Source organism: Bubalus kerabau, chromosome 3 (genome assembly GCF_029407905.1).
Source record: "Bubalus kerabau isolate K-KA32 ecotype Philippines breed swamp buffalo chromosome 3, PCC_UOA_SB_1v2, whole genome shotgun sequence".
Lineage (NCBI taxonomy): Eukaryota > Metazoa > Chordata > Mammalia > Artiodactyla > Bovidae > Bubalus > Bubalus kerabau.
The window spans coordinates 76,947,352-76,966,425 of NC_073626.1; the positions used below are offsets into that span (position 1 = coordinate 76,947,352).

Sequence of the window (19,074 nt, forward strand, 5' to 3'; positions counted from 1 at the left end):
ACCATATTCTTCGCTAGACGGACCTTTGTTGACAAAGTAATGTCTCTGCTTTTTAATATGCTGTCTAGGTTGGTCATAACTTTCCTTCCAAGGAGTAAGCATCATTTAATTTCATGGCTGCAATCACCATCTGCAGTGATTTTGGAGCCCCCCAAAATAAAGTCAGCCACTGTTTCCACTGTTTCCCTATCTATTTCCCATGAAGTGATGGGACCAGATGCCATGATCTTCGTTTTCTGAATGTTGAGCTTTAAGCCAACTTTTTCACTCTCCTTTTTCACTTTCATCAAGAAGCTTTTCAGTTCCTCTTTACTTTCTGCTATAAGGATGGTGTCATCTGCATATCTGAGGTTATTGAGATTTCTCCTGGCAATCTTGATTCCAGCTTGTGCTTCTTCCAGCCCAGCGTTTCTCATGATGTACTCTGCATGTCATTATGCCAATTCAATTCCCTGATATTTCATCTAACGGGCTTTGCTGGTGAAGAATCCACCTACTAATGCAGGTGACTCAGGTTTGATCCCTGGTTTGGGAAGACTCCCTCGAGAAGGAAATGGCAACCTGTTCCAGTATTCTTGCTTGGAAAATCCCATGGACAGAGGAGCCAGGTGGGCTACAGTCCATGGGGTCGCAAACAGTTGGACACGATTGAGCATCCACACTGAGCACAGACACATGCATTCTATCCAACATAATAAAATTATTTCCCATTTTCATATTTTTATTGTACTGATTTTCCCCCATGGGATTAGTTCTTTTCAATGAAAGTTTCACAATGAAGATTTTATGTATCATTTTTTCTGTTGTTCATACCAAGTTTTACCATGATCACTTCTGCCACTGTGAGTCTTCTTTTGTGTCTTCATCCAATTATCCCAGATTTTACTGTTTTAAATTTTACTCTGATTTTTTTTTTACTGTGAATATTTTTAAACATTGCAGTTTAATTTTTATAATTTTTATGAATAATATTCAGGAATTGGTTGAAAACAATGACCAGGTTATATATATTTCTAAGGTACCTTTGGTGAGTAATCTCCAGTTCTCCTTTATATACGTGGGATTATTCAATTATTCACGTCAGTGCTGTAGAATTGCCATCTAGTGACTGTGCAGAGAGCAAAAGATCATGCTTTGCCTGGGCAGTGCCTGGAGTAATGCCTGCCTCTTTGGTAGCAACCAGTACAGATTCAGGTGTTTCAGACTTGATCTGAAGCATACTGAGGGTCTGCTGCACCCCCGCACTTACGGGTGCCTAACTCAAGGTAGAGTTTCTTAATTTGTTCCTACTATGATTTTTTCCTCTTAAAGTATCCCTGGTGGTTTCTCATTGTTGTTGTTGTTGTTTTTTGCTGTTGATTGTTGTTGCTATTAACGTCAGCCTCTTGCAACTGATTTAACTTGATGGGGAAAAAAGTCCTCTTAACTTGTTCTGTTCTTGCAACATTCATCTTGCAACATGGCAAGCAATTTTTGATGAATAAGCATCATTAGGAAAAAAAATAACATCCACCCTTATTATTTCTTTAATAATAAGAATAATTTCTTTCAACCAAGAAGCAGACCACAGATGTTCGTATTTTGGTTTTGACTAGGAGCATTGAGGTGACAGGAATTTTTTCATGAGATCTTTTGAGGTAGTCAGTTTTGTACAGTGTTGGAATGACCTCTTTGTGATTAGCTACTGCACTAACTAGGAATGAGGCCATTGAGTCATTTTACTACCAGGTTGGATTCTCCAACGAATAGCCCAGGAAAGCAAGGGAAAAAGCATGAAACAAGCAATTTTTGGCATAACACCTTTTAAACTGGAGTCTTAAATAATTCCCCAGAATGAACCTTTTGTTTAATAATTAAATCCATACTCCATATTCCATCCGAGTGACCTAGTTCAGATTGCATTTAGCTACTTATCCAAAAATCCTAATCAAAGAAAGTATTTTATTGCTTATTTAGAAGCAGCATGCTATGAAGATAACATACTTTGTATTAGCCCTCTTAAAAAAACTAAACATGAACAAAGGACAAAGGGAAAAATAACTGAAAACAGATGTGGTTGATATAAGCTTCATGAGAAAAGATCACAGTGGAACTTAAATCCTTGGAGAAGTTGGTCCACAGTGGAAAAGAGGACCTCAGTGCCTAATGTCACTATTTCCCATCACTTTTGCTTGTAAATGCAGGTGTTAAACAATAAGAGTTATACAATTGAATTGTTGGATTGATGGTTAGGTCACAACTTTCCACACAGGTGAAGTTGTTTCCTATAACCTAGATTTTTGTGGTGGTGGTGGTTTAGTTGCTAAGTTGTGTCCAACTCTTGTGACCCCATGGACTGTAACCTGCCAGGCTCCTCTATCCATAGGATTCTTTAATGCTGCCCAAACCAACCCCAGGCCCCAAGGACCGTATTAGAGCAGGGCAGTTACTCCAGGAATATATGCATGTACTCGATGACTGGTTTCTATTAAAAGAGAACCACCCCCAATACTGGCAATTCCCCAGAATCAGATTTCTACAGAGCACTGAGAATTCTATGCAGGGCAAGGAACAGTTGATATTCAGAGCTAGTTAATGTTGAACAGAAACTCAGAATGTACTGAAAATAACATTTATTCATTTGACATATAGTAAGTTTGTTGCCACCAGGCTTTTTTGATTTGTAAAAATATGTAGGATTTCCCAAGCCAGATTCCACAATGCCTGTCCTAAACTGTAGTCAGCTTCCTCCCACCCATACCATTCACCTCTTTACCCCCAGCTGCTTATAGCTTTCTTTCTACAAGGATGGTATTTACTGTCTTGCTCTAACAAGGACGATAGTAATTTTAAATTTCTCTGACTTTTAGCTTGTGATGTTATCATTCTGTTCTGTGTCTGTTTTCTTTTAGATTTTAGAGTTCTGACATCCCAAGAGGACTTTACAGACCTTTGTTTTCCCCTCTTGGCTCCTTCTTTGGCAAAATATAGAAAATAATATTTGATTGCAGTCCCTGGGAGCTTTAGGAAAGAAACAACCACAAATCTCCTAAGCAGTTTAGATTTCTGGTTTCTGATGAGTCTCATGGAATGATATGTGGCATTATGATCAAGTCCAATAACCTTTTTTATTGCCTAAAAATGGCAGGCCAAGTCAATTCAGCTCTGACTAAGATAAAAACCCAAATGACTTACTAAAATAAATACTAACCGGCTGTGTGGAGATTGGGTAAGGCAAGTGAGGCACTTGCCTTGGATACAAAATTTAAGGAAGCATTAAAAAAGCCCCACCTGAGTAATCAAAATAAAAGATATTTTAATGCAATATTTTTTAAAGAGAAAATAAATGCAAAGAATACATGATGAACAAAATATTAATATAAGATTTTTAAATAAAGACAGGATCAGTAACAGAGTCTTGCCAAGCCATATTGGAGCCTTAGACAAAAGGAAAAACCAGTAATAATGATCCTGTCTTTCTCCAGAATCTCGATTTTTTTTGTTTATCACAATTTTTTGCATTAATTTTCATTTATTTAAATATTTCACTAGAATATTATTTAAGTATTGCACTAGAATATTATTAATCTTGATTATTGAGCTTTTCGATTCCCCCTTAAATTTTGCACCCAAGATGAGTGCCCTGTTTAAGCTAAGTTTCTGCATTTAAGTTCATCCTAGTCCAGGCCCTGCTAATCAGAAAAGCAGTGGCTAGGGTAATACAGTGGTATATTCCCTTCTCTAAAGATGGTAATTCAGGGGAATAAAATATATATAGTTATGTTTTAAGTCCAGTTACTTACAATGGACAACCAACATCCACAATTTTGGCCTTGTTTTGGCTATAGGCTCTCTTAGAAGGTATTTTCTAAACCCCTGGAAGGGAAACATTGTCTTTTGTTAATTCTATCTGAAGGCAGCACATTATCAAAATCCACTACATTGAAAAAAAAAATACTAAGAAAAGCTTGACTAGTTCAATTCATCAAAAGTTTCTCCTTCCTCGGGAGTTCCCTCTGGGTCTTTCCCTGTTGGTCTTGGCAGGGGAGGGCCTGTGGGGTTTCTTGCGGTACTCCACCTTTGTCCATCCCCCTTCGCTGACTTTGCTCTCCTCCTCATTGGCTCGTGAGTCCATGTCAGTGCACAAAGGCATCCCTGGGATGGTCCTGGGTTGATGGGAGGCATCCGGACTTCTCTTGAAGTCAGGTGACTGGTGAGCATTGAGTGCTGACCGAGAAATCCTGTAGAATTTTCCAGAATATCTTTCTCTTGAAGGAGTGGAGTGCTGACTTTTCCCACTGTGTCTTCCTCTTGGAGAAGAATTCAGTGAGTGACTAGCTCGATCATATTTGTTCCTGCTTCTACCAGAGTATTGCCCCCTCTCTAAAGAGCTGTCAGTATTAACACTGGAAAAGCCACTATCCCTGGAGTTAAGATGCAGAGAAGAGAAGTTTTTGGTCAGTCCGTACTGAGTAGGAGAGGAGCTTCTGGACTGGTTTATAGGTGTAATCTGCTGATACTTAATGGGCACCTGGGTCCGCCTCACCGCAGCTGCATAGGAGTCCTGGTCATTGAAATAGGGGAAGAATTGGGACGCCAGGATGGGGTTGCTCTGGGAGCGCTGTAGAGAAGTGTTGGATGCAATCTGCCGCAACCTCAGAGTATCCAGCCACTGGCAATCAGCGCCTGTGGAAGAAATGGAAATGGGTATCTTTGAAGCCACAGTAAAGCTGCATGCCTAATTCATAAGACTCACAAAATTTCAAACCTCTTAGGGAAGCTCTAAGCATTACCATTCATAATTCTAGGCTAGGTATCAGAACATTTCCTTTATTATTAATATTTATTAAAAAAATAGGGGCATTTATACTTACCAAATGTATGCTATATGCTGGCACTGTTCCAAAGGCTTTTCTTACAGTATATCATTTAACTTCCCTGACATCTTCTTAGAAACCGTGCTCAGTCACTCAATCATGTCTGACTCTTTGTGACCCCATGGACTGTGGCCTGCCAAACTCCCCAGTCAATGGGATTCTCCAGGCAAGAATACTGGAAGCAGGTTGCCATTTCCTCCTCCAAGGGATCTTCCCCACCCAGGGATCAAACTTGCATCTCCTGTGGCTCCTGCATTGGCAGGGAGATTCTTTACTACTGAGCCAGGTCAATACTAATAATATCAGTCTATAACGGAGGAGACTGATGCTTGAGAGGTGAAGTGACCAGACCCATGGTCACTCAGCTAATACTGCATCTAAATTCTATCTTCTTCTCAACTTAGCCATGTTGTCACTTCTAGAAATTACTGTTTAAGTGTCTTTGGATGGCAGGGGCATGTTTAGTCAACAAAAGGCTTTTTGCTAACCAGCACTTTTAAATCCTCAAGAACACTAAATGCAGATAAACGAGATTGGGTTCTAATGGTTGAGACAGCTAGAGATTGGAAGAAAGACAGTTTATATCTCCAGAGGAGAGATTCCCGAGGTTCAGGAATAAGAAATGTTTTCTGCCTGAAAAATGAAGCTTTGTGGCAAACAGGAAGAAGTTACAGTAAAAGAAAATGCTTAATTAACAGCCACTTAGTAAACTATATACTTCATGAATAAGCAAGTTCCTCCCACCTTGGATTTTCTCTGTCTTCCCTAGGGCATGCATTGCCCACATCCCAAGTTCCCTGGCATCCTCCCTGAGCCCTGCTTGTGCCAGCAGGGCTCCTGGAGAGGAACAGAGCGTGCCCACTCCCTCTGCCAGCATCAATGCCTCGTGCCTCTCAGGTGAGGGGTGCATCCAGACACAGGCATCCTCCTGTGTTCAGGCTCACAGGCTTCAGCCAACCATCACATGCTTCTTTCCCTTCACTTGGACCTCCCCGAAATCTTAGCTTCCAACAGAACGCCAATTTTGTTCAGTGTCCAACCCCCTACACAGAGCCATGTGCACTGGGGAAGCCGATCACATCCAGCTCTAAGGCAGACTTTGATTAGTCCAAGCCAGACATATGATACCATGGTTAAGAATGAACAAGGTGCTCAGCTCTGGCCAAAACGACCTGAAAGGCAGTCTGCAAAGGGGTCTCTAAGCAAGTCTTTCTCCCTCCCAAGCATGAGAACAGGGAAGGGATTGACCTCTTATTTCCTGTGGGCGTTACCATATCTTTATACGATGACTGTGAATGTGAGAGGAGTTAGGCCGAGGACCAAGGCAACCTGTTAAGGATGGCAGAGTAGAAACCAGGCAAGGCTCATTTCTCATCCTTAACATGGTTGAGCGCCTTATCTTACTGTACCTGGAGCCCGGCCTACCTCTGGACTTTTTGTGATGGAAGATGGTAAATTTTAGTATAGTTAAAACCCATGGTTTAAGAACTTTAGAATGAGAAAGAAAAATAACCCAATCAACCATGCTGACAGAGCAAGGCAGGTCTAGCATGCTGTCAAAGAATTTGTTGCTGGGTTTAGAATACTGCCCAGGATCCTGGGGCCCCTGGCCAGTGGGCATTTAGAGCACCTGGTGTGCTTGGGAAGCCAGTCCGCACCGTGCAGGACACAGACGTTGGGCTCCCATAACTCGGCGACAGTAGCCATCAGGGCACTTTGTTGCCATGCCACCGAAGAACCTTCTGTTATGACTTCTCAGGGATATTTTCTTTTCTTTTTTTTTTTAAAGAGTTTATTTCTATTACAATGTAGCAAGTGAGGGATTTAAACTGCTGTGTTGGTTAGATCATGGAAGGACACACACTTGAACTCTGATTAATTATTGTTGTTTAATTGCTAAGTCGAGTCTGACTCTTTTGTGACCCCATGGTCCATAGCCCACCAGGCTCCTCTATTCATGGGATTTCCTAGGCAAGAACACTGGAGTGGGTTGCCATCTCCTTCTCCATCAAAGGTATTTTCTTATTGGGAAAAAGAGGCATTGGTCAGAAAACATGTGTTTTTGGTTTGTTGGGAAGGTATGTTTCTCATGGCAAGAGGTGATTTGCACAGGGGTTTATGTATCCATCTCCCGAGTGTTTGTTAGCCTGAGTCTGGGTTGTATTAGAGTTTCTGGGTCTGCAAAGGTGAAGGTCAGAACTTTTCCCCTGAAGCTAGCAAATAACGACCAGTTCATTAACAAGGCAGCCTGTCTTACTCTAAGTCATGTCTAAAAGGCTTCTTTATAGCATCTGTAATTATTATCACCACTACCCAGCATATGCATTTCATGTTTCTCTTTCTCTATCCTCCTTTCCTTTCTTCCTCCCTTACTTTTATCAACCCCCCGACCCCCGGCCCTCTCTCTTGCTTGCCCTGTCATTCTTTTGCTTTGATGGATCTGTGGTGTTAAGGACTCAAGAGGTTGCCCCAGGGACAGCAGTGACTTCATAGGAATGCGCACTGGACATGGAAGATAATTCTTATCTTTATCTACAGTCTTGGAAACTAAATATATATGTGTATAAATATACATACTTATTTTTCAATAGGACATAATCATTAATTTTTATCTTCTCTGATAGTTACTTGAATATGGAACTTTATTATAATATGTTCTTATTTCCAAGCCCATAATTTCTACTTTCCATATAATCTGTGTATAAAGCCAATAAGGACTTCCCTGATGGCTCAGATGGTAAAGCGTCTGTCTACAAAGTGGGAGACCTGGGTTCGATCCCTGGGTCAGGAAGATCCCCTGGAGAAGGAAATAGCAATCCACTCCAGTACTATTGCCTGGAAAATCCCATGGACAGAGGAGCCTGGTAGGCTACAGTCCATGGGGTCGCAAAGAGTCGGACACGACTGAGCCAATATTCTAAAAATAGGAGGAAGTATGATATTAGAGGGCTTCCCCAGTGGCTCAGAGGTAAAAAATCTGCCTGTAATGCAGGACCTGCAGGAGACACAGGTTCAATCCCTGGGTCAAGAAGATCCTCTGGAGGAGGGCATGGAAACCCACTCCAGTACTCTTGCCTGGAGAATCGCATGCACAGAGCAGCCTGGTGGGCTGTATATAGTCCATAAGGTCGCAAAGAATCAGACACAACTGAATCGACTTAGCACGCGTGCATGCATGATATTAGAAATCTCTATGGGAGGAACTTCCCTGGTGGTCCAGTGGCTAAGACTCTGCTCCCAAGGCAGGGTGCTCAGGTTTGATCCCTGGTCGGGAAGCTAGATCTCACATGCTGCAACTAGGAGTTCAAATGCCTGAACTAAAAGATCCCGCATGCTGCAACTAAGTTCCAACGCAGCTAAATTAGTAAGTAAGGATTCCCTAACCCAGTGGTTAGGATTCTACTCTTCCACTGTAGGGGACCTAGGTTCGATCCCTGGTTGGGGACCTAAGATCCTGCAAGCTGCACACACAGCAAAAAAAAAAAAAAAAAAAAAAAAGAAATCCATTTACACTTACAGACTGGTCCTTATTCCTGATGTGAGGCTTTTGACATTTCCACTTTGGAACCTGTCTAGAGCACAGCTAACTTACTTGAGTCAGACCTGCTCCCAGGGGTGCCCTCTGAGTTGGGGAATAACGTCTGAATGGCAAGCTGGACGGCCTTCACTTCATCCTGAGGTTTCGTTCTACTCCATTGAATCGAATGGATGTGTTTAGTGCTTTTTGGAGTTCTAACATCGCTCTGTGGAAAAAAAAAAAATAGGGAGAGAAACCCATAACCGGATATATGCATGCTTATAAAACAGGGAAGAAAATCAGGTTATCATTATCTGTTCAAGGTAACTCTTTAGAACACTGTCATAATGCACCAGGTAAAATATTTGCACTGTTTGCCTCAATATGGTAATATGGTTAAAATAAAAAAATTTAACCACTTTATTCCTTAGTGGACTACAGTAGTTTAAAAAGGTGGTTGTCTTCTCTAAGAATTTGTTGGTAAATCTCAACTTACCTCTTTGTTTAATGAGTAATGAAATACAATGTCTTATGTTTATAGTAGTTGAAAACAGATATTTTGCTGAATAAATAAAATCTGACCACTATTTTGCGTAGGACTGCCTGCGGTCATCGGGGTAACTGGTTAAGTATGGGTAGGTTGGTGGGCCCAGTTACCCCTTCATCACCAGGTGCCACAAATCAGACTAGACTGAAGAACCTCTCAGGATTTGATAACGTTATGAAAATACATATTTTTAAAAAAGCCCTGAAGTGACTGTTACCAACACAATTATCACATCATCCTGCAGTCTGAGGAGGAGAGGAGGAGGAGGCAGGGGAGAGAGAAAGAGAAGAGAAGAATTTGGTGAGGCGTGTCTCCAGAGCTAAGGCAGGCAGAGATGAAAACTGGCTGTTATTACTGTCCACTTACTAAAAAGAGAGCTTTTCCTTGGTACTGGGGAGTGGTCAACAGGCTCTAGATTCCCAGGTTCCCAGTTCCTCAAGACCAGTCGACTTCTTTTATTTAGGTCTGTGCCCTGCGAGCCACACTTTGACAATTAAAGCTATTTCTCAGTGCTTCCTTCCTACAGGCATGTACCCTGGCTGGGGAGGATAAATCATTGCCTGTCATCCTAACTGGCTTCCAATATCGGGTCATCCTGAATAAGTGGACTGGCCAGGCTTTGGACTTCTCATGTTAAAAATGCTAATCCGTGGCAGCTCAGAAGACCATCACTATGCAACAGCATATGAAGTCCATTCGAGGCTGACTTCCCTCATCTTACTGTTGGGAAGGGAATGGCTAGAACAGCCAAGGAAGGCTGGAAACTATTCACACTTGGAGGAACTTGGTGACCCCATGGATTCTCATTGACCACCCCAGACCTTGGGACCACCCTTCATCTCTCTGAGCCAGTTTTTTCCTGAGCTGCCACATGAAGATAGTGCTCCTTACCTTTGAGTATTTGCAAAAGATTACTGAAATAACACAGGTGTGAGTTCCCCTTACAGTGTCTGCTGCTGCTGCTGCTGCTAAGTCGCTTCAGTCGTGTCCAACTCTGTGCGACCCCGTAGATGGCAGCCCACCAGGCTCCACCATCCCTGGGATTCTCCAGGCAAGAGTACTGGAGTGGGGTGCCATTGCCTTCTCTGCTTACAGTGTCTAGGTCATGGTAAATCCTTGCTAAATGTTTCTTAGATGAATAAGGGACTGAATGAATGAAAGGCATGTCCTACTGAGGGTAGCTACATACTAACTACATGCTACATATATACTAGTGAGGGTAGCTACATACTAACTACATTCATACTAACCATATCTCCACATGTGCCAAGACTCTGCTATAACTATTTCCCTCCATCCCATTCCCAGGTAGAGAAAACTACCTTATGAAGCAGATTGTTCCACAACCATGGATATCTTGCTCTTTTCAAAAACATAATTAGATCATTTAAAGCAGCAGAATACTTAAAACACCCACCATGGCGTTTACAGTGAGTCCAAACTCCTCACCTCGGCCCCAGGAGGCTCTATGCTTGGCCCCGCCCACCTCTCTAGCCTTGTCATGTCCTCTGTGCTTCAAACTTTTGTTCTTGCCCTTCCTCTGCTGTTCCCTGCTGCCTCACACTGAGAAGAAGGGTCTTCCCTGACCACTGAATCTAATGCCCCGAGTCTCATTATTTTCTGGTTCTCACTTATCACTCTGACATTACTAATTTATTTATTTATTATCTATAGCCCTCCACTGGAGTATACATAAACCTTGAGAGAGTATAGATTTAGATTTAGTCCACCCTAGTCACAGAATGATAGCATCACCTATTCAATGGACAAGAATTTGAGCAAACTCTGTGAGACAGTAGAGGACAGAGGAGCCTGGTGTGCTGCAGTCCATGGGGTCACAAAGAGTCAGGCATGACTTAGTGACTAAACAAACAAATCACAGAATGGTACCTGTTGGTAGGTACTTGCTAAATATATGAATTTTAGTTTTAATAGCACCTATTTCTAAAATATTTGTTTTTCTAAAGCAAATATTTCTAAAATATTTGTTTGTACATTTTTCAATTTTTTTCATATATTAAATATATGGAATCTGGTTTTGACAGTAGTAATAGAGGTTGTACCCTGTCCTTGTGAAGAATCACTCACTGATCTACCCTCACCCTTAAACTCGAAGCACCAAGAAGGCAGAGCTTTGTTTAGGTCACTGTTCCATATCCCTAGTATGTCGCACATGCATACATTTGTATTCAGAAGGTGCTCAATCATTATCTGATGAATGAATTACTACTTCAATCTCTAGGTAAGCACCCTGTTCTCCTTCCTTTCGTTACTTTGTTGGAATAATTATATTGATCTTCCTATATTCATGTTGGTTAAATAGCTTCTCTTCCAATAAACGCTAAACACCCTGAGGCAGCAAATAAAAACACCTTTGGAGAAACTGATGGTGAAGCCAACGGCCTTGCCCCCTTCTCCCCTACCCCTTACCCAGGCTTACCTCATATGTGACAGTGCATTCTACAGTCTGATTTTCCATGATGCCTACAATCCACTTCTCCATTACAAATGGGGGCTGAAAAATAGAAGTTAGAAAGGTGTAGTGCCATAGTATGGGCTTCCCTGATGGCGCAGCAGTAAAGCAGCAGCCCGCAATGCAGGAGACACAGGTTCAATCCCTGGGTCAGGAAGACCCCCTGGAGAAGGAAATGGCTACTCACTCCAGTCTTCTTGCCTAGGAAATCCCATGGGCAGAGAAGCCTGGCGGGCTACAATCCGTGGAGTCACAGAGGTCAGATATGACTTAGAGACTAAACAGCAACAACAACTGCTTTAATACAGCCTGCTCTGCTACAGCATAGCTTTCTTGGAGGCCAGTCATGCTGTACACAATTGGCAAAGAGGGTGTGATGTCAGGCTATCATGAACGCCATGATGTCAGATTATTAGAAAAGCCCTGTTGGTTCCCATGTGATTACTCACAACATGCTAATGTCTGATCTTTGGGGGTTTGGTTTTCATAAGACATCCTTTTATATGTTTGTAAACAGCTAATCTTGTCTCCCACAATCTTCTCTTTTCTCATGCATTGCTCAGTTGTATCATTAGATCATTAACTTATGCTAATATCTGGAAGACTTCTCAGAAAGCTTTTTCACAATTAAGAAAAATCCTTAACCATCTAAGAAGACCCTAAAGTGCTTTTTCTGAGTGCAGGCATTGGCTGGTTTAGAGGTTTCATAACTACTCTGCTATCTGGTTATATCAGGATAACCACTAACGTTGTGGGCACAAATGAAACTGAGGGTGGGTGGGTCATTTCCTGACTACATTAAGATAAATGAGTAATGAATAAGACTATGCTTTGGGTCCTATTTTAAATGAGATGAAAGTGGTCTTTATTAGAGGTGAATCTCCACTCTCTTCCCACCCCCCAGCCCATCATTTCAGATTTAAGGTTGCAAATGACTGGCTGACCATGAGATGGGTACAAAGCAAATTTGGTAGAGATTTAACTGAGTTTTTTTTTTTTTTTTAAACATGAGAAAACAAAGAGAAGTTTACTAGCATTTATACCTCATGTATACACGGGAGATACCCAGGGAAAAATGAGTAATTCAAAGAATTCAGGATTAAATGCCATGTTTATAGAGGAAAGGGAAGAGGGAGACATAGGCCTCTTGGAGGAGAGAAATTGACTTTTAGGAAAGACTATGGGCCCTTAGAGGAACAGATGGGAGGCAGGAGAGTTAGTGACAAAGCTTGTCTAGGTGTGGAGCCAACTTCTAGTCTCTCCTGGGACAAGAATCAATCTTGGTATTTTTTCTTTCCTTAATTAGGATTTTTTATTGTTTCTGTTGATGTTGAAAAGTCCTACAGATTTTGAATGGTCCAGCCCCATCCTATTTTTTCCCAGAAGCCTTGTTAATGTTGGTGCATGATTTTGCAGAAGATGCAGTTCCTCTGGAATGCATATATAGCCTTAGAGCAGAAACACCTATGTTTAGTTTTATAACTCCACCCTGTTATTTTTGCTCTGAGTGACTTCCTTCCGTTAGCAGGCAGTGACTTGCTTCTCAGTGACACTGAAGCCACAAACAACCGGTAGCAACCAGAGACAGCACAGGTGGGGAGGAAAGAGAAAGTGTGTGTGTCCAGGCTCCCAGACACCAAAACACAGTCTGTCCCAACAGAATAAGGGAAAGGTGAAAGCAGATCTTAACCTTTACAGATAAATAACGTAACTTCCAGTACACAGGGGCAATCCAACAAAGAATATCAAGTCAATCTACTTGATGCATATGCTTGTAAATTAAAAGTGAAAAGTGTTAGTTGCTCAGTCATGTTTGACTCCTTTGCCACTCCATGGACTCTAGCCCGCCAGGCTCCTCTGTCCATGGAATTCTCCAGGCAAGAATATGGAGTGGGTTGCCATTTCCTTCTCCAGGGGATCTTCCCAACCCGGGGATTGAACCTTGGTTTCCTTCATTGCAGGTGGATTTTTCACACGTGAGTGGTTAGCAATCTCGTGCCTGGGAAGGGAACACATTTGCAAGTCTAATGCTGGGGATTTGAAGGCACTTTTCACTTCCCCCGCTTGTGTCTGCACCCTGGCTTGCTGCCAGCCTCATTTTCTTCCCTGAAACCGAATACGCAGTCGATCGTGTAGTAGATAGAGTTCATGCTTTTTATGACATTTAGGGTAACTGTCCTGTTAACATCGTGGTTATTTACCTGAGTGGTTGACCTTCTACAACTGAAGTCTTATATGTATGTTTTCAGTATGATTATTTTGAAGAGAAGCATTTCTCTAAGTCTGTCTTCAGCGTTTTAATGGGTGTGCTTCTACCATTGACCCCAGAGTAGTAAGATCCTGTCTGGTCACTCCAGGAATTCACAGGGGTGAACTCAAGGAAACCATGAAGACTGCAATATGTGCCTTTTGGATAATCTCATCCCAGTCCTTCCAGAAATTCAAGAAATCTTCCTCCTGACAAGTTTTTTAAAGTTTAAAATGACCCAAAATTCAAGGTAAATATTTTCATTATTAGCATTTTCTTTTCTCTAATAAACGACAGAATATACCTAAAGAAATGTAGAAGAAAGTTAAAAAAAAATTAAACGACACTTTTCTGTAGTACTTTTTAGTTCACACAGCATAAGTGGAATTTTAACAAAAAACTATTATGATCTCAATCTGCTAAATAAAATGTGCCTTTCAACAGGCAGCTTGAAGCTGAGCTGGTATGAACATCATGAGCACAAAAGCACACCACTGGGGTATTTTAATGTCTTTGTTTGATCTCTGTGAATTCAAAAAAGCTTTTAAGCCGTAAATAGAACCCTACCTTTGTCATCTTTAAAATCTCTGCATCAGGTAGGTTAGTGTTGAATGTCACATCTTTGATGTAGGTTATTGCAATTTCATCCCCATCCATCTCCATATACATTTTCCACTTACAGTCCTGGAATTAAAAGAAAAATTATAGAATTTGAGAAAGTAAAGCAATTTTTTTTTTTAGTCTCAATGTTTTATAACACATGAAGTATTCTCAATGAAGATTATTGGAATTTTTTTTTCCTTTATCAATAAAAGGACATGAAATTAGATCTCTTTCTATATCTAAATAACCCCCAGGCGGGGCAGTCTTGAGACACCATTTATCAATCTAAGTGTTCTATAATAGGAGTTGCAAACTCCACACCTTAAAGGGGCCAGGCAGATAAAAATGAGTAAAGGCAGGCACTTAAGAGCCTTAAATTGTAACCTTTCAAAATAGACCCATTTAATTTACATGCTAAACATTGTAGGGATATTTCCCCATTGACACAAAGAAATGTGGTCTTCCCACTATTTTGAAATATAAGACTCTCCTGATCTACCTTTCACTTTCCCAGTATTAATAATGACACAGATTCAAGAAATAGCTTCATTTCTTCTTAACAGGAAATGTGAGGCTATATGGCAATGGATAATTAGCCCAACCACTGGGGTAGGCATCAGGGGAAGGGTTCAACTCTCTGGGGATCTAAACGGTAACTGCCCTAAAGGGGCAGCCACCACTCATCTTCTGTTGATTGTTCCCATGTGGGAATATGAGCCTAGTCTTGCTAGGTCCTTAAACGTTTCATAAAAAGTTGGATATCTGATTCTCATAAGAAATCTCTTGGTTTTTTAAATGTTAGTATGTTAATTACATTTTCAGTAAAACGATAATGTAATGAAAAAGTGCTCTATAACATTAATCACCAGGGGAATGTAAATTAAAAGCACAGTGAAATCCCACTATACACCTATCAGGTGGCTAAGACTGAGAACATCAAATGTTGGTTGTGAGTTGGAGCTATTGGATTGTTGGTGGGAGTGTAAATGGTAGAATCACTGTTGGAAAAGTTTTGGCAATTTATTACAAAACTAACCATATATGTACTCTATGACCCACAAATTCTACTCCTAAGTATTTACCCAAGTGAAATGAAAAAAGACTTGTTTGGTATTCTTCTGAGCAGCTGTATCATAATAGCTAAAGAAAACTGGAAACAGGCCAAGTGTTGATCAACAGGAGAATGGATGGGCTGTGATATTTTCATAGAGTGGGATATTACTTAGCAATACAAAGGAATGAATTATTGATACATGCAACAACATGGATAAATCGCAAAAACATTACAGTGAGTGAAATCTGGTACAAGAAAAAGAACAAACTAAGGCTTCAATTTACATGAATTTCTAGAATAGACAAAACCAACCTACAGTGGAAAATATTCAGAAAAGTGGTTGCTTCTGCAGATGGCAATTGACACATGAGGGGAATGTCCAAGGATGCTAATGCTCTACTGTTAGAAGTTTGGATTATATTGTCGCTGCTGCTTAGTCACTAAGTTGTGACCGACTGTTTGTGACCCCATGGACTGTAGCCCATCAGGCGCCTCTGTCCATGGGATTTCCCAGACAAGAATACTAGAGTGGGTTGCCATTTCCTTCTCCAGGGGATCTTCATGACCCAGGCTTAGAACCCGCATCTCCTGCATTGGCAGGTGAATTCTTTACCACTGAGCCACCAGGGAAGCTGAGCTGGGTTATAAAGGTGTATGCATTTGTTAAAACTTAAGTGTGTATACTTAACATGTGTGCATTTCTTATCATACTGAAGTATTTAAGAGAAAGTACTGATATCTGGAGAAGGCAATGGCACCCCACTCCAGTACTCTTGCCTGGAAAATCCCATGGACGGAAGAGCCTGGTAGGCTGCAGTCTATGGGGTCGCTCAGAGTCGGACACGACTGAGTGACTTCACTTTCACTTTTCACTTTCATGCATTGGAGAAGGAAATGGCAACCCACTCCAGTATTCTTGCCTGGAGAATCCCAGGGACAGGGGAGCCTGGTAGGCTGCCATCTCAGGGGTCACACAGAGTCGGACACGACTGAAGCGACTTAACAGCAGCAGCAGCAGCATACTGATATTACATATTACTTTAAAATGCATCAAAAAATAAGAATTGATAGATGGCTAAAAGGATAGAGAGATATAACAAAACAAGTGGAATAAAATGCTTCTGTTTGCATCTAGGAGGTGAGTATGCAAGAATTTCTATAACATTTTTTCAACTTTGCTTTTAGAAAAATGCAGCAATAAAAATGTTGGGGGATAAACACTGTGTATGCAATTAAAAGGAAAAAGAAACCAGTCTGTGCACCAAATTTGACCCCTGGATCATAAATTCATCTTCTTTCTCATGTTATTAGATAATAAAGGATTCTGAGAGATTAAGGATAATGCACTAAGTACCTTACACTCTGAAACCAAAACATGCTTTCACACCAGCAGACTTGGAATGTTCCTTGAGCAAGCTCAGACACAATTATTAATGGAAGAACAGGAACAAAGAGACTGTTGAAAACCTGTTGGCTTCAGCAGGAAGCTGGAGGGGCCTACATTTTAGGAAAGCTTCTAGGGGAAAGGCAGAATCAAGAAGGGCCCAGGCCTGAGGCGACTGTCCCTCTTTGCCCAGCCACGTTCATAAGGTGGAGAGCCAATTAGTGAAGGAAACGTTCTATTCAAGAACATGAAAACCTTGCTCTTGGCTAACACAAGTCAAATTAGTTGCTCAGAATTGACAAATCTCTCAGTATTTCTTTGTTTTGGAGCCACTGCTACCCTGGCAACGTGAGCCCTGAGATAACTGGGCAGGATAATGACTCTTTGGAGTCATGATTGCTCTTCTCTGAAATAGCAAGAGCCTCCTCAAGGCAGTGGCTAGAATAAAAAGCCTTAGAAAAGACGAGTTTACTTAGTTCTGTTTTTTCTGCCTTCCAAGTTTTGGAATGAAGTTAGTCAAAAGCACAGTTAAAAGACCTTGAACTGTGGTGCAAATGCCTGACACCCTCTGTTTCACCTCTGTGACCGCAGGCCCCTGCCAATCAGAGACTGAGGGGAGCTCTGCATAAGGAAGGGGCTTCACAGGGAGCCCAGGCTGAGGGTGCTTACCATGCTCTTGGCGTCTTGCTGGCTACTGACACTGCGCTGTTTTATTTGATACCCATAATGACCCTGCAAGTTAGCTTTATTTTCCCGTCAGGCAAATGAGAAAAATGAGGCTTAGACAGATTAAGGAATTTTTCTAGGGTTCCCTGGCCAAGAAGTGATACAGGTGGGATTAGAAAAGCACAGAGCTGCCTGGCTCCAAAGTTGGAGGAGAAAGCAATAGGGAAGGGCAGCTGGGAGGTACAGGACGGACTCACTGGCTGGTTGTCAGAGCTCCAAAGTGGGACCAGCTACTGACCACAGGCCAGAAGGAGCAGGGCCAGTGAAGACTTTGCCAATACAACCAAAATAACAAGTGGTCACAGGTCCTCCTCTGCAGCCCCAGCTTCTTGTTCCCCAAAATCCAATGTGGAGAAACAGGATCTACATGTAGGGTTATAGACCTTTAATTTTTTAATTTCTTTTTCTCTTATCTTAAAGCAAGCCTTTTACCTGAACCATAAAAGAAGATAGCGAGAGAAGTAATAAAACTATAATCAGAGAAGTTATAAGACAAGAGGGGCATTATCCATTCATTAAAAAGTAGGTACTCGTGGTTACAAAGCTGGGAGAGAAAGAAAGGAAATATGAAGTGTTCACCCAAATGATTAACTTAATGTGTCAAGGCAGCGGTGGTTTAGTTGCTGAGTCGTGTGCAATTCTTGTGACTCCATGGACTGTAGCCCACAAGGCTCCTCTGCTCATGGGATTTCCCAGGCAAGAATGGAGTGGCTTGTCATTTCCTTCTCCAGGGGATCTTCCCAACCCAGGGATAGAACCTGCATCTCCTGCACTGGCAGAAGGATTCTTTACCACTGAGCCACCTGATATAACTCCTAGGTATCTTCAGGGTATCAGTGATTTCATTGTTCCTTAGTTAAGAACAGCAATCTACAAATGAAGTAATGAAATCCTTTAAATTTTACTGTTTTAAATTACCCATTTTAATTTTTAAAAATTAAAATCTACTCATTTTAAATTTTAAAAATGAAGGTATTCCTGGCATTTTTGTCATTTGGTGAGCCAGAGGTGTCCAAGAGCATTCTCCATGACTCCCAGGATTTAAACAAGTTATTGAAGTCCACAGGACCCAACCATGGATGGGATGCTGGCGAAGAAATTCTTAACCAATAGGTCACTGGAAAGGACCTCATATGGATGAGGTGAATTAAATCATCAACAGTATCACTAAAAAAAAAAAAAATTCTACATATTTATGAGCCTAACATAGAATTTTAAAGGCACAGTTGCTAGCTTTTCAGTTTCTTGCTAGTGATAGGAACCAGGTAGTGGGAATATTGGCTCTGGTTTAAAACCCACTCAATTTGCTAGGGAGAGCTATTGATTTTGGTTTGATGTGAATGACAGAAATGTGGGTATTGATATTTGAATCGGAAACATTCAAGAGTCATTTTGGATGTCGGTGAACAACTCTCCATCCTGACAGGCAGAAATCAAAAGCAGACAAATCTATTCTCTGAGAGCCCATGGGGGCCTCGAAGGACTCCTTTTTGAAACTCATTTCACCTCTGGCCATCTGCAATGGTTCTATTGCTCACTCATCTGGTTTAAGGTGTTGAGGAACCCTATTAAAATGGAAACAGTATAGAAAAGGGCCATACACTGAGCCAGCACTGCCGCTGCTGCTGCTGAGTCGCCTCAGTCGTGTCTGACTCTGTGCGACCCC

At 41.5% G+C, this 19,074-nt stretch overlaps 1 protein-coding gene across 1 annotated transcript in view; it reads right to left on the minus strand.

Annotated features, from left to right (window-relative positions):
- Window positions 1–1,988: 1,988 nt before the first annotated feature.
- MAP3K20 (mitogen-activated protein kinase kinase kinase 20) overlaps window positions 1,989–19,074 on the minus strand; it is a 167,308-nt gene continuing 150,222 nt past the window's right edge. Inside the window, exons 16-19 of the mRNA XM_055572219.1 lie at window positions 14,209–14,325; window positions 11,361–11,435; window positions 8,449–8,599; window positions 1,989–4,665 (exon numbers count right to left, since the gene is read on the minus strand). Coding sequence (XP_055428194.1) covers window positions 3,965–4,665; window positions 8,449–8,599; window positions 11,361–11,435; window positions 14,209–14,325 — 1,044 coding nt within the window. The 3' untranslated portion in view covers window positions 1,989–3,964. The remainder of the gene's footprint in view (window positions 4,666–8,448; window positions 8,600–11,360; window positions 11,436–14,208; window positions 14,326–19,074) is intronic.